Source organism: Hylobates moloch, unplaced genomic scaffold (assembly GCF_009828535.3).
Source record: "Hylobates moloch isolate HMO894 unplaced genomic scaffold, HMol_V3 SCAFFOLD_12, whole genome shotgun sequence".
Taxonomy (NCBI): Eukaryota; Metazoa; Chordata; class Mammalia; order Primates; family Hylobatidae; genus Hylobates; species Hylobates moloch.
The window spans coordinates 45,302,779-45,315,353 of NW_026652287.1; the positions used below are offsets into that span (position 1 = coordinate 45,302,779).

At 46.9% G+C, this 12,575-nt stretch overlaps 1 protein-coding gene and 1 pseudogene across 1 annotated transcript in view; one reads left to right on the forward strand and one right to left on the reverse strand.

Annotated features, from left to right (window-relative positions):
• Positions 1-10,012, reverse strand: part of LOC116478510 (zinc finger protein 709-like) — a 29,214-nt gene extending 19,202 nt beyond the window's left edge. The window contains exon 1 of the mRNA XM_058425196.1: positions 9,863-10,012. Coding sequence (XP_058281179.1) covers positions 9,863-9,892 — 30 coding nt within the window. The 5' untranslated portion in view covers positions 9,893-10,012. The remainder of the gene's footprint in view (positions 1-9,862) is intronic.
• Positions 2,715-9,491, forward strand: LOC116478514 (large ribosomal subunit protein eL28-like; annotated as a pseudogene).
• Positions 10,013-12,575: the final 2,563 nt, after the last annotated feature.

Below are 12,575 nucleotides of genomic sequence, written 5' to 3' on the forward strand. Positions count from 1 at the left end.
ACATGGTGGTGCATACCTGTAATATCAGCTACTCAGGAGGCTGAGGCATGGGAACCGCTGGAACCTGGGAGGCAGAGATTGCAGTGAACCGAGATCCACTGCACTCCAGCCTGGGTGACAGAGAGACACTGTCTCAAAATACAAAAACAAAAACAAAAGTACGCTATTTCTTCACTATGTCAGGGAGGATGCAGTCCTCTGCTTACCACATAATTTCCAGGAATTTAGCCAAGGTGTCAGTGCCTCTTACATTCTAGATGGGGCAATAGCCCTTCCACTTTTTGTAAGCTCTTTTCTTTCAATATTTGTATGTCCTGAATGAATGTCAAATGACTGTCCCCAGAGAGCAATGACTTTTTTTTTTTTTTTTTGAGACGGAGTCTTGCTCTGTCACCCAGGCTGGAGTGCAGTGGCACAATCTTGCCTCACTGCAACCTCCACCTCCCAGGTTCAAGTGATTCTTGTGCCTCAGCCTCCTAAGTAGCTAGGATTACAGGCGCTCACCACACCTGGCTAATCTTTGCTTTTTTTTTAAAGTAGAGACAGGTTTTTGCCATGTTGGCCAGGCTGATCTCAAATTCCTGACCTCGAGTGATCTTCTCGCCTCAGCCTCCCACCCGTGTGGGATTACAGGCATGAGCCGCTGCGCCTGGCCAGCAATGACTCTAATGTAATGCCATGCCTGTGCTCCTGGAGAAAGGTAGATAAAATTTAGATCTTGCCTGCAAAGACTGCAATAGCAAGGCTACTGAGGTTCCCTGAATAGAAACCAGATAAAGGTGGACTAAATCCCTTCAACGGTGAAGGTAAACTGCAGCTAAGAGTCTGTTGAAATAGAGACTGAACAAAACCTATACAAATCTGTGACTCCAGAATATCTACCACTTGTTCATTGGATGGAGTCAGTAATTTCCATAATGTTGGATATTGGGTGTAGGGGCTCAATAGGTTGGGATCACAGCAGTAAATTGCAATAATCCACTTTGAGGCACCCAGATTTAAGAACAAGCCAAATTAGGCTGGGTATGGTGGCTCACACCTATAATCCCAGCACTTTGGGAGGCTGAGGAGGGTGGATCACCTGAGATCAGGAGTTTGAGACCAGCCTGGCCAACATGGTGAAACCGTCTTTACTTAAAAAAATACAAAAATTGGCCAGGCGTGGTGGCTCATGCCTGTAATCCCAGCACTTTGGGAGGCCAAGGCAGGTGGATCATGAGGCCAGGAGTTCAAGAGCATCCTGGCCAACATGGTGAAACTCCGTCTCTACTAAAAATACAAAAATTAACCAGGCATGGTGGTGGGTGCCTATAATCCCAGCTACTTGGGAGGCTGAGGGGGGAGAATCATTTGAAACTGGAAGGTGAGGTTGCAGTGAGCTGAGGTCGTGCCACTGCACTCCAGCCCCGGCAACAACAGCAAAACTCTGTCTCAAAAAAAAAAAAAAATTCAACTGAGCGTTGTGGTGCACGCCTGTAATCCCAACTCCTCGGGAGGCCAAGGCAGAAGAATCACTTGAACACGGCTGGTGGAGGTTACAGTGAGCCAAGATTGCGCCACTGCACTCTAGCCTGGGTGACAGAGCGAGACTCTATCTCAAAACAAAAAAACAAAAACAGGCCAGGCCAAATTAGGCTGTTAAAAGGAGAAATACTCAGCCAAGTGCAGTGGCTCACGTCTGTAATCCCAGCACTTTGGGATGCTGAGGTAGGAGGACTGCTTGAGCCCAGGAGTTCAAGACCAGCCTGGACAACATAGTGAGATCTCATCTCTACAAAAAAATAATAAAAAAAAATTAGCTGAAGCATGGTGGCGCACCTGTGGTCTCAGCTTCTCAGGAAGCTGATGCAGGAGGATGCTTCAGTCCAGGTATTGGAGGCTGCAGTGAGCTGTGATTGCATCACTGGATTCCAGCCTGGGCAACAGAGTGAGATCTTGTCTCAAAAAAAAAAAAAAAAAAAAAAAGCAAAAAGCAGCACAGCACTGGGGATAATTGCCCCTTGACTACAACCATACAACCATTTTGTATTAATGGTTTTGTATAATGGCTGTCAATCCTTCCAGGCCCAGCTCAATTTACATTGAGTCATATTAACTAATTTAATTGGGGAGTAAATTCCATGGGGTCCCATTTTGTCAATCTAATTTATAACTGCCAAAGACTTAATTTAAATTTATGGCCAGGTGCAGTGGCTCATGCCTCTAATTCCAGCACACTGGGAGGCCGAAGCAGGTGAATGAATCACTTGAGGCCAAGAGTTTGAGACCAGCCTGGCCAACATAGCAAAACCCCATCTCTACGAAAAACACAAGAATTAGCTGGGAGTGGTGGCGAGCGCCTGTAATCCCAACTACTGGGGAGGCTGAGGCAAGAAAATTGCTCAAACGAGGGAGGCGGAGGTTGCAGTGAGCTGAGATCGTGCCACTGCACTCCAGCCTGGGTGACAGAGCGAGACTCTGTCTCAATAAATAAATAACTCACTGGTTCAGAGCTTCCTTGGTCACTGTGGGATTTTTTTAAGGGCTGTTGTCTCGCCCTGTCACCTAGGCTGGAGTGCAGTGGCACAGTCACAGCTTACTGCAGCCTCAACCTCCCAGACTCAAGCTACCCTCTCACCTCAGCCTCCCAAGCAGCCAGGACTACAGGTTCGTGCCACTACACCCGGCTAATTTTGTATTTTTTGTAGACACAGGGTCCCACCATGTTGCCCAGGCTGACCTTGAACTCGTGGGCTCAAGCAATCCACCCACCTTGGCCTCCCAAAGTGCTGGGATTACAGGCATGAGCCACCACACCTGGCCCTATGTGATATTTTAAGACAATTTGTTCTATAATACAAACAAGAATGACTTAGTCAACGCAATAGTTATGATGGCTAAGGAGAGGCACAGGGATTTCTGCTCTATTTATTTTATATTCAGTAACTCCTCTATGATTATCAGGATACCTTCATTAAATTTGATGGGATACCCAGGTATAACTATAACATGAGCCCTAGTATTAATCCTATGAAGGTTTATCAACTGATACAGATGTTAAAATTCAGAACCTACATTATAGAGGCCAAAAACCCAAGGAGTGCCCTTTTATGATTTTTGTTATGCAAATTCCTTTAATACATTTCCAAGTGGGTCAAACTGTGGACTTCTGTTTCATCAGTGTTTTTTTCTTTTGTTCCTCCCCTTCCCTGTTTTGTTTTTTGGTTACTGGATGTACTTTGGGGGAGGGTGTGTCCTCTCTAACCTGGGTACTAATAGTGTTTTTTCCCCACCAGAGAGCCTGTGTCATCAGGGTGTCATCACTGTCATCAGGGTGAAGCACCTCCCCTACGGCAATGGTTGCTCTAGAAGGTTTAAGAACCCCAGGTTTAAGTCAGGTTTGAACTAACTTCTTTGCTATGCCACAGCTATGCCATGGGTGTTATCTCCCACTAAACGCAAAGGTCAAGCTCTCTGTTGTGGGAGAGACGCATGAAGCAGCAGCAATAGCACTTTAGGGTCTTGGGGAACCTTCTGCTGTTTAAGAGTGTGGACTCAGCCCATCATCTAATGGCTGCTGTTCCCCACCTTCCCTCCCTGTCCTCTTTTTGAAGGACTGCTCTTCCAGGGGCAGCCATATAATGACCAACCTCTGACACAGTATATATAGTCCCCCCTCTACTCCCACTCTTTACATTTGGGGCAACCCAGGCATCAGTCACAACTTCACTATAAATACACAGGTCTCAGGCTGCCACTGTGAGAGGAGCCGCCACCATGTCCGTGCATCTGCAATGGACGGTCATGCAGAACTGCTCCAGTTTCTGATCAAGAGGAATAAGCCGACCTACAGCACCGAGCCCTGTAACTTGAAGGCCCCAACTCCTTCCGCTACAACGGGCTGATTGACCACAAGACTGTGGGCGTGGAGCCGGCAGCCAAGGGCAAAGGTGTGGTGGTGGTCATGAAGCGGAGATCCGGCCAGCCAAAGCCTGCCACCTCCTACGCGCAGACCACCAGCAACAAGAATGCTCGCGCCACTCTCAGCAGCATCAGACACATGATCCTCAAGAACAAGTACCTCCCCGACCTGCGCATGGCAGCCATCTGCAGAGCCAGCGCCATCCTGTGCAGCCAGAAGCCTGTGATGGTGAAGCAGAAGCGGACCCGCCCCACCAAGAGCTCCTGAGCCCCCTGCCCCCAAAGCAATAAGTAGTCAGCTGGCTTTCTCACCACCAGCCCCCCAGGCCCACAACAAAAACAAAAACAAAAAACAAAACAAAAACACAGGTAGGTCCTTGCCCAGGATGTAAACCCAGGACCACTTTAAGGAAGGCCCTACTCCCATACTCCAGCTCCCCAATTCCAAGGAATTATCAAACTGTCAACTAAGGTCAGCTGAATCTAGAACCAGACTTGGTAGGGCTCAACAATGGAAGAAACACAGAGCAGCACAGCACAAAGCATGTGCTCCCAGTAAGCAGCAGCTCAAACTCTAAATGGGCCATAGAGCGGGTCAGCAATTCAGAACAAGAGAAGATAGACCCATGAGTGGTGGTCAATATCTAGACATCTTGTTCACAGCACCAACTGCTAGTCACCTAGAAGGGCGAGGCTGCAATGATGACACTGATGACAGTGGGTCTCACACACACTGAGAGGGTATGAAAAGGCTTATTACTCCCATGACTGAGGCCTCTAGGGAGAACAGGGCAGGCCTCTCAAGCAGGTGGGAAATGGCTTAAAAGAGCAAGGAAGGGGACTTGCCCGGGGTGTTTACTGTGGTTGGAAGTGGGGCTGGGCGCAAGTTCCTCTGCATGGGCAGCTGGTTATATGGTTTGAGTCTCCTGCCCATGACAGAGGAAGGATGCCCAGGCCTTCTCAGCTTGTCCAGAAGTGGGGCATTAAGGGAAGAGGATGAAGTGGTCAATTGTGAAACATTAAAAATGTAGAGTCCAACCACTAATTACAAGAACAATGGTGAACAGGGCCAGGCATGGTGGCTCTGGTGGCTCACGCTTGCAATCCCCATGCTTTGGAAGGCCAAAGTGGAGGATCGCTTGAGCCCAGGAGTTCAAGATCAGCCTGAGCAACATAGACAGACCCCATCTCTATATAAAAAATGAAGTAGCTGGGTGTGCTGGCATGTGACTGTAGTCCTAGCTACTCAGGAGGCTGAGATGGCAGAATCACTTGAGCCCAGTTCAAGGTTACAGAGAGCTATGATTGCACTACTGCACACCAGCCTGGGTGACAGAGCAAGAACCTGTCCTCTGTCTCTAACAACAACAAAAAAGACAACGCATTCACCAATAGTGAATAGGAAAAATATGCATTTGCAATTGCTTGTTTTTATATAAAGAAACACTAACGGATGCACAAGTTATTATCAAAACTGGTTATCTGGGGGTGGCTGGAGCAAGAGCACTAGGGTAAACCAGAATATTCTGGCAGTAAGTTTTCTCAACCCACACTTTCTTTTAGATTTTTTTAAACCTTTGTGTGTATTTTAAATGATTGAAAAAAATTATATAAACCATACTTTACTATTAGCCATTATTTTTAACTTGTTTCTAAAATTTATTGAATTTTCACTTTTTTTAAACATAGGAAACCATTGTAAGATTTCATCCTTTAAATAATAATGGGTATAAAAGTGTAAACTAAGAAAAAAATCTCTAACTAAATGACAAATTGCATCATAGTTTGTCTTTCTACTGTATCCCAGAGGGCAGTGCTTTCAGGAATGAGTAGCCTATTTAATGCATGATGGATTTAAACCTAACTCTCTAAATGTAAAAAAGTCTCAAAGATTACATAAGTTTTGAGTAGTTTCCCTCGTATCATTAAAATAGGAACTCAACTGAATTTTCATCTTATCAATTAAAATAAAAATTCATTTTTCTTTTTCTTTTTTCTCTTTTCTGGCAGAGTCTCACTTTGATGCCCAGGCTGGAGTGCAATGGCGCGATCTTGGCTCACTGCAATCTCCGCCTCCCAGGTTCAAGCGATTCTCCTGCCTCAGCCTCCTGAGTAGCTGAGATTACAGGCGCACACCACCACGCCAGGCTAATTTTTGTATTTTTAGTAGAGACAGGGTTTCACCATGTTAGCCAGGACGGTTTTGATCTCCTGACCTCATGATCTGCCCGCCTCAGCCTCCCAAGGTGTTGGGATTACAGGCGTGAGCCACTGTGTCCGACCCAAAATTCATTTTTCTTAAAGAGTAGAGAGCCTTTTAAATGTCACATCCTCTAGGGATATACACATACAAAACTGACTTAAAAATGAAAAATGTACCTGAGAACTTCAATGCACTCATCTTGCATCTTGAGATTCTTTTGCACAAAAGGAACACAATTCTGTTTGGTTCCAGAATTGTCTTGCCTTACATCATATTTATCAACTTTCATTTTCAAAGCCAAAGAAACGAAAATCCTACACACTCACATGTATAAATTACAAAATGCTAAGGGAAACTACAGTTGAAGCACCATAATAAACAGAAAAAGGAATCCAAAGGAAAGAAACACAAATATTCTAATCAGCTTAGCAGCCTGCTTCCCCACAATTCAGAATTGTCAAACCCACACACAGACGGTCAAACACCTTAACAAGCTTGGGGTTCAGACTCTCACCATTAAGGCATAACACCTAGAGTCGTTCAGTCCCAGATTCAGTTTAAGGTTCTGACCCAAATGAACTCTCAAATTCATCAGTCTTCTTTTTTTTTTTTTGGAGACGGAGTTTCACTCTTGTTGCCCAGGCTGGAGTGCAATGACGCGATCTCTAGCTCACCGCAACCTCCACCTCATGGGTTCAAGCAATTCTCCTGCCTCAGCCTCCCGAGCAGCTGGGATTACAGGCATGTGCCACCACACCCAACTAATTTTGTATTTTTAGTAGAGACGGGGTTTCTCCATGTTGGTCAGGGTGGTCTCAAACTCCCAACCTCAGGTGATCCACCTGCCTCGACCTCCCAAAGTGCTGGGATTACAGGCATGAGCCACCGTGCCCGGCTTCAAATTCATCAATCTTAGATCCAAGAGACAAAAGTCCTAACTTCACAGACTTTCTCAACATGTAAATATTATACTCGGAATGCAGCAACACTGGGGATGCAAAACTGAAAGCCAGGAGTGGCGGCTCACGTCTGTGATCCCAACACCTGGGAGGCCAAGATGGGATTCCCTGAGGCTACAAGTTTGAGACCAGCTTGGACAATGTATCAAGACCCTGTCTCTACAAAAAACAAAAAAATTAGCGCTGGGCACAGTGGCTCACGCCTGTAATCCCAGCACTTTGGGAGGCCGAGGTGGGTGGATCATGAGGTCAGGAGATCAAGACCATCCTGGCTAACATGGTGAAACCCCGTCTCTACTAAAAATACAAAAAATTAGCTGGACGTGGTGGCAGGTGCCTGTAGTCCCAGCTACTTGGGAGGCTGAGGCAGGAGAATGGCGTGAACCCGGGAGGCGGAGCTTCCAGTGAGTCGAGATGGCACCACTGCACTCCAGCCTGGGCGACAGAGTGAGACTCCATCTCAAAAAAAAAAAAAAAAAAATTAGCCAAGCATGGTAGCATGTGCCTGTAGTCTTAGCTACTTGGGAGGCTGAGGCGGGAGGATCACTTGAGCCCAGGAGGCTGCAGTGAGCCAAGACTGTGCCACTGCACCCCAGCCTGGGTGACAGAGTAAGACCCTGTCTCAAACAAAACAACAACAACTACCCCTCAAATCCACTGTCTAAAAGCAGGCCCAAGGAAATTACAATTACAACCCCAGAAAGTATCATGCTGTTCCCCTCCCCACCACATACATGTGGATCCCCAGTTTTCCAATGCTCAGTTTCTGTCAGTACCAAAGGGGTCTTTGATAGGTGTGAGTATGTAGGACACCTGCTCTCCTTGATAAGAGTACGTAGGACACCTGCAGGGGAAGCACCCTGAGGAGAACCACCTGGGTCTTAATTACTTCCTTTGGCAGAGTCAAAGGTGGTCTTACCGTCTAGTCACTGCCTCAGGCCTCTGCTCACCAGTCATGTGGCTTTAGAACACTTTTGATATTTTAAATGAGAAAAACCCAGTGTTTCAAGAATTCAGTAAAATCACTCAAACCAAGTATTTATGTATAAAGCATGGAAGTAAACTGTAAAACATTATCTAGTTTCAAAACAAAACCCACAAATATCTATTCCTTTTGGAAAGTGAAGTTAATTATAAATGATTATTTAATCACTAGTCAAACTATTAATCATGACAAACTATAATCATTAGTCAAACTAATAAGGTAATCAATAGTTAATTATTATAATTTTTTTTAGGTGGGGTCTCACTCTGTCACCCAGGTTGGAGTGCAGTGGCACGATCTTGGCTCACTGCAACCTCCACCTCGTGGGCTCAAGCGATCCTCCCACCTCAGCCTCCAAAATAGGTGGGACCACAGGCACGCACCACTATGCCTGACTAATTTTTTGTATTTTTTGTTGGAGACAGGGTTTCGCCATGTTGCCCAGGCTGGTCTGGAGCTCCGGAGCTCAGGAGATCCACCCACCTTGGCCTCCCAAAATGCTTGGGTTACAGGCATGAGTCACTGTGCCCAGTCAGAAGTGGTTTTCTAAACAATCATATTTTAACACACCTAGGAATTGTAAGTCTAAGCCCTGGAATTCCTTTTGAAATCAACCAAAAGAAAAAAACGAGCCTCAGAAACTTAGAAGAAAAAGGGGTTAAAATAATATTTAGGCTAGGCACAGTGGCTCACGCCTGTAATCCCAACGTTTTGGGAGGATCACTTGAGCTCAGGAGTTTGAGACCAGCCTGGGCAACATAAAGAGGCAGCCTCTCTAAAAAAAATTAGCTGGGTGTGGTAGTCCCAGCTACTGGGGAGGGTGAAGTGGGAAGATCGCTTGAGCTGGGGAGGTCGAGGCTGCAGTGAGCCTTGATCTCCCCACTGCATTCAAGCCTCAGCGAGAGTGAGACTCTGTCTCCAAAAAAAAAAAAAAAAAAAGCAGGATGTAATACTGGATTTCTTTTTTCCAGAAATTCACCTTTCTTGCCTTTTTGGAAATATTTTGTACCATCCTTCACGCTCTAGTGATTGAATACACCTTACATTTACTTAAATACTAACACACAATTGAGTCGACGTTTTCAAGGTGATAAAGCCGGGGAGGCTCAGCGCTGATCTGCAACTATGCTCGAGGACAGATCACCCAGAAAAATTTCCAAAGAGGATCTTCAACACATAAGATGTCTGTGCCAAGGAAAGATACTGGGAGGTGAGGCACAACCATTTCACACAACTAACTTCCAAGCTGCTATCTCTGCTTTCCTCTCGTAAAATATCCACAAACAACAAAATTAAATCTAAAAGACTTATCCTTTGCTCTGTGGAAAATAGATTATTAAACACAGTAAGTTTTCCCTAAAAGTCGTCGAGAGGGTCTTAGAAACTGCGACTTTATGGTATAACAAAACCTATTTGTTTCCTTATCAACGATGTAAGGAACATTCTAGAACCTGGTACACGTCGTTTCGCTAAAGTCACACCCGAGGCGGGAATTCTCCCCATGACCCTCCCGTGGTCCCCGCACAATCTGGGGGAGACGCGGGCCTGCGGGCGCGGAGCTGCCCAGAGAGGGCTCTGGGGCTGGGGCCGAAGTCGCCACGCGGGGACGGGACAGGACGCCCGGGGTCCCGACTGCCGGCCGGACCAGGGCCACCCTGCGGCCGAGGGGACCGAGGGCCGAGCTGTGCCATGGGGACTAGGGCCCCAGACCCCGGAGTCGCCCGCGGGAAGGCCCGGGTCCCGCCACAGCCGGTCCCAGCTGGTTCCAGCCAGTCCCTCCTCCCGCGTGTCGGGACCCCTGCCCGGCACACTCACCATTTCCTGGACTCCAGGGTGTCCCGGCATCCTCCTTGTGGCTCTCCTGGCCAGAGCAGGGCAAATCGCGACACAACCTGAGCTGACACACCCTCAGCACTCTCAGAGAAGCCGAGAACAACCCGAGGGCGCCAAGGCGAGGGGGAAAAAAAACCAAACCCACGGGCTTCGGCGCGTCGCCCCGCCCGCTGCCCTACAGCACGCCTGATTGGACTGTTGGCATGGCCCCGCCCTCAGAACCCGATTGGATAGTGCCCTAGGCCCCTCCCCCTGGGGGGACGTAGTGCAGAGAGGAGAGGTAAGGCAAGCGCCTGAGAGGGGCCAGAATGACAGATTCTTGGCCATTGCCCTGGCCAGCTTCGGCATCCTCCCTGATCCATTTTCCCCTATCAGTAAGTTAAATGAGTCAAAGATCCGCAAACCTATTGTTTAAATAAGAAACCAGCAGGACATGCCCTCGTCAGAGGACATTGGAATTTAAGAAGAACTTGCTCCTGGCTTTCCAGAGCTGGCACTGGCGTCTCCCTGTACTAATGGGCCTTTCTTTCTTCTTCCTCTTGGACAAAAGGGAATTGCATTCTCAGTGGCCAAAGGAACAATCCTCGTGCCTCAGAGCAGGAGGGGTGACTGGACCAGGCCATACTGGAACACGGAGAGGGCTTGACGTCCTGCAGTGGTCAGGAATTTGGAAAGAAAGGCTGTTGGTGGCATGGCGAAGGGTTCCTCACACCTTATCCCTCAGTCTACTCATTTTTTCTTTTTTCTTTTTTTTTTTGAGACAGAGTCTCACTCTGTCGCCCAGGCTGGAGTGTAGTGGCGTGGTGTGATCTCGTGTCACTGCAACCTCTGCCTCCTGGGTTCAAGCAATTCTGCTGCCTCAGCCTCCCGAGTAGCTGAGATTATAGGTACCCACCACCACACCCGGCTAATTTTTGTATTTTAGTAAAGACGGAGTTTCACCTTATTGGTCAGCCTGGTCTCAAACTCCTGACCTCAAATGATCCACCTGCCTTGGCCTTGCAAAGTGCTGGGATTACAGGAGTGAGCCACCGTGCCTAGCCTGCCTACTCATTTTCAGCCAAAAAATTAAAACACACCAACAAGGGAATACAGTTATTTAATATATGGCAAAAAGGGGAGTTATATGACAGCAATATTCTATAAAGGAATAAAAACGGAAGAAAAGGAAACATCTGAATTGGTTCATGTAAGCAGTCTACTGCACTACTATTTACAAGGAAAACGCCAAGTGACAAACATATTCCCAAGCTTGGGAGTCAGACTCTGTTGAAAGGGGCCCAAGAGTCTATCAGTCCCTGGTGATGGGGGAGAGAAACCTAAGGACTTAACTCTGGGAGCTCAACATGCCCTCCTGTTCCCACCTCATGTGGGAACAATCTTGCCTTCAAGATCTTTATTTTCAAAATCAAGAAACTCTCACCTGGAGTCAGTTTAAGGTTCTGCCCTAAACTGTCAACTTTATAAACCCTTCCTCTAGGAGACAACCCAAATGAGACTTCTGTAAGTCTCATCTTGACAGATTGTCTTTTTTTTTTTTTTAATTTTTGAGACAAAGTCTTGCTCTGTCGCCCAGGCTGGAGTACAGTGGTGTGATCTCCGTTCACTGCAACCTCTGCCTCCCAGGTTCAAGCGATTCTCCAGCCTCCCAAGAAGCTGGGATTACAGGCGAGCGTGACCACACCCGGCTAATTTTTGTATTTTTAACAGAGACAGGGTTTCACCATGTTGGCCAGGCTGGTCTCAAACTCCTGACCTCAGGTGATCCGCCTGCCTCAGCCTCCCAAAGTGCTGGGATTACAGGCGCCTTTGGTGTTCTTAAACACACATACACACACACAGCTCCTTCCCCACCCCAGTCACAAAGATACTCTCCTACATCTGATGCTAACTTTGTATTTTTGCTTTTCATCATTTAGTGTGTTAATTTTCATATAAGATATGAGATAAAGGTCTCAGTTCATCTTTCTGCAGGTTAATATCCAATTGTCCCAGCACCATGTTGAAAACACTTTCCCCATTATCTTGGGGCATTCGTAGAAAATCAACAGACCATAAATGAAGATTATTTCTGGTCTCTTCTATTCTGTTCTATTGGTCTATGTCTAACATTATACCAGTAAATCTGGCTAATCTACTACCTGCCCTGTTGATGGATGGCCCCATTTCATTCCACATGATTGCCTTGCAGGTCCAGAAATGGTTTCAGAGCCAGGAGAAAATCTCTTTCTTATTATTATTTAACTTACACTGTTATTTATTTTGAGACAGGGTCTCACTCTGTCACCTAGGCTGGAGTACAGAGGCATGATCATAGCTCACCACAGCCTCAAACTCCTGGGTTCAAGTTATCCTCCCACCTAGTAACTGGGACTACAAGCACATGTCAGCATGCCTGGCTAATTTTTTTTTTTCTGAGACAGGGTCTTGCTCTGTTGCCTAGGCTGGCGTGCAATGGCACAATCATGGCCCACTCCAATCTCACCCTGCCAAGCTCAAGCAATCCTTCCACCTCAGCTTCCCAAATAGCTGAGACTACAGGCGTGCACCACTACACCCAACTAATTTTTAAAATCATTTGTAGACACAGGGTCTCCCTATGTTGCTGAGACTAGTCTCAAATTCCTAGACTCAAGTGATCCTCCTGCCTTAGCCTCCCAAAGTGTTGGGATTACAGGCTTGAGCCACCATGCCT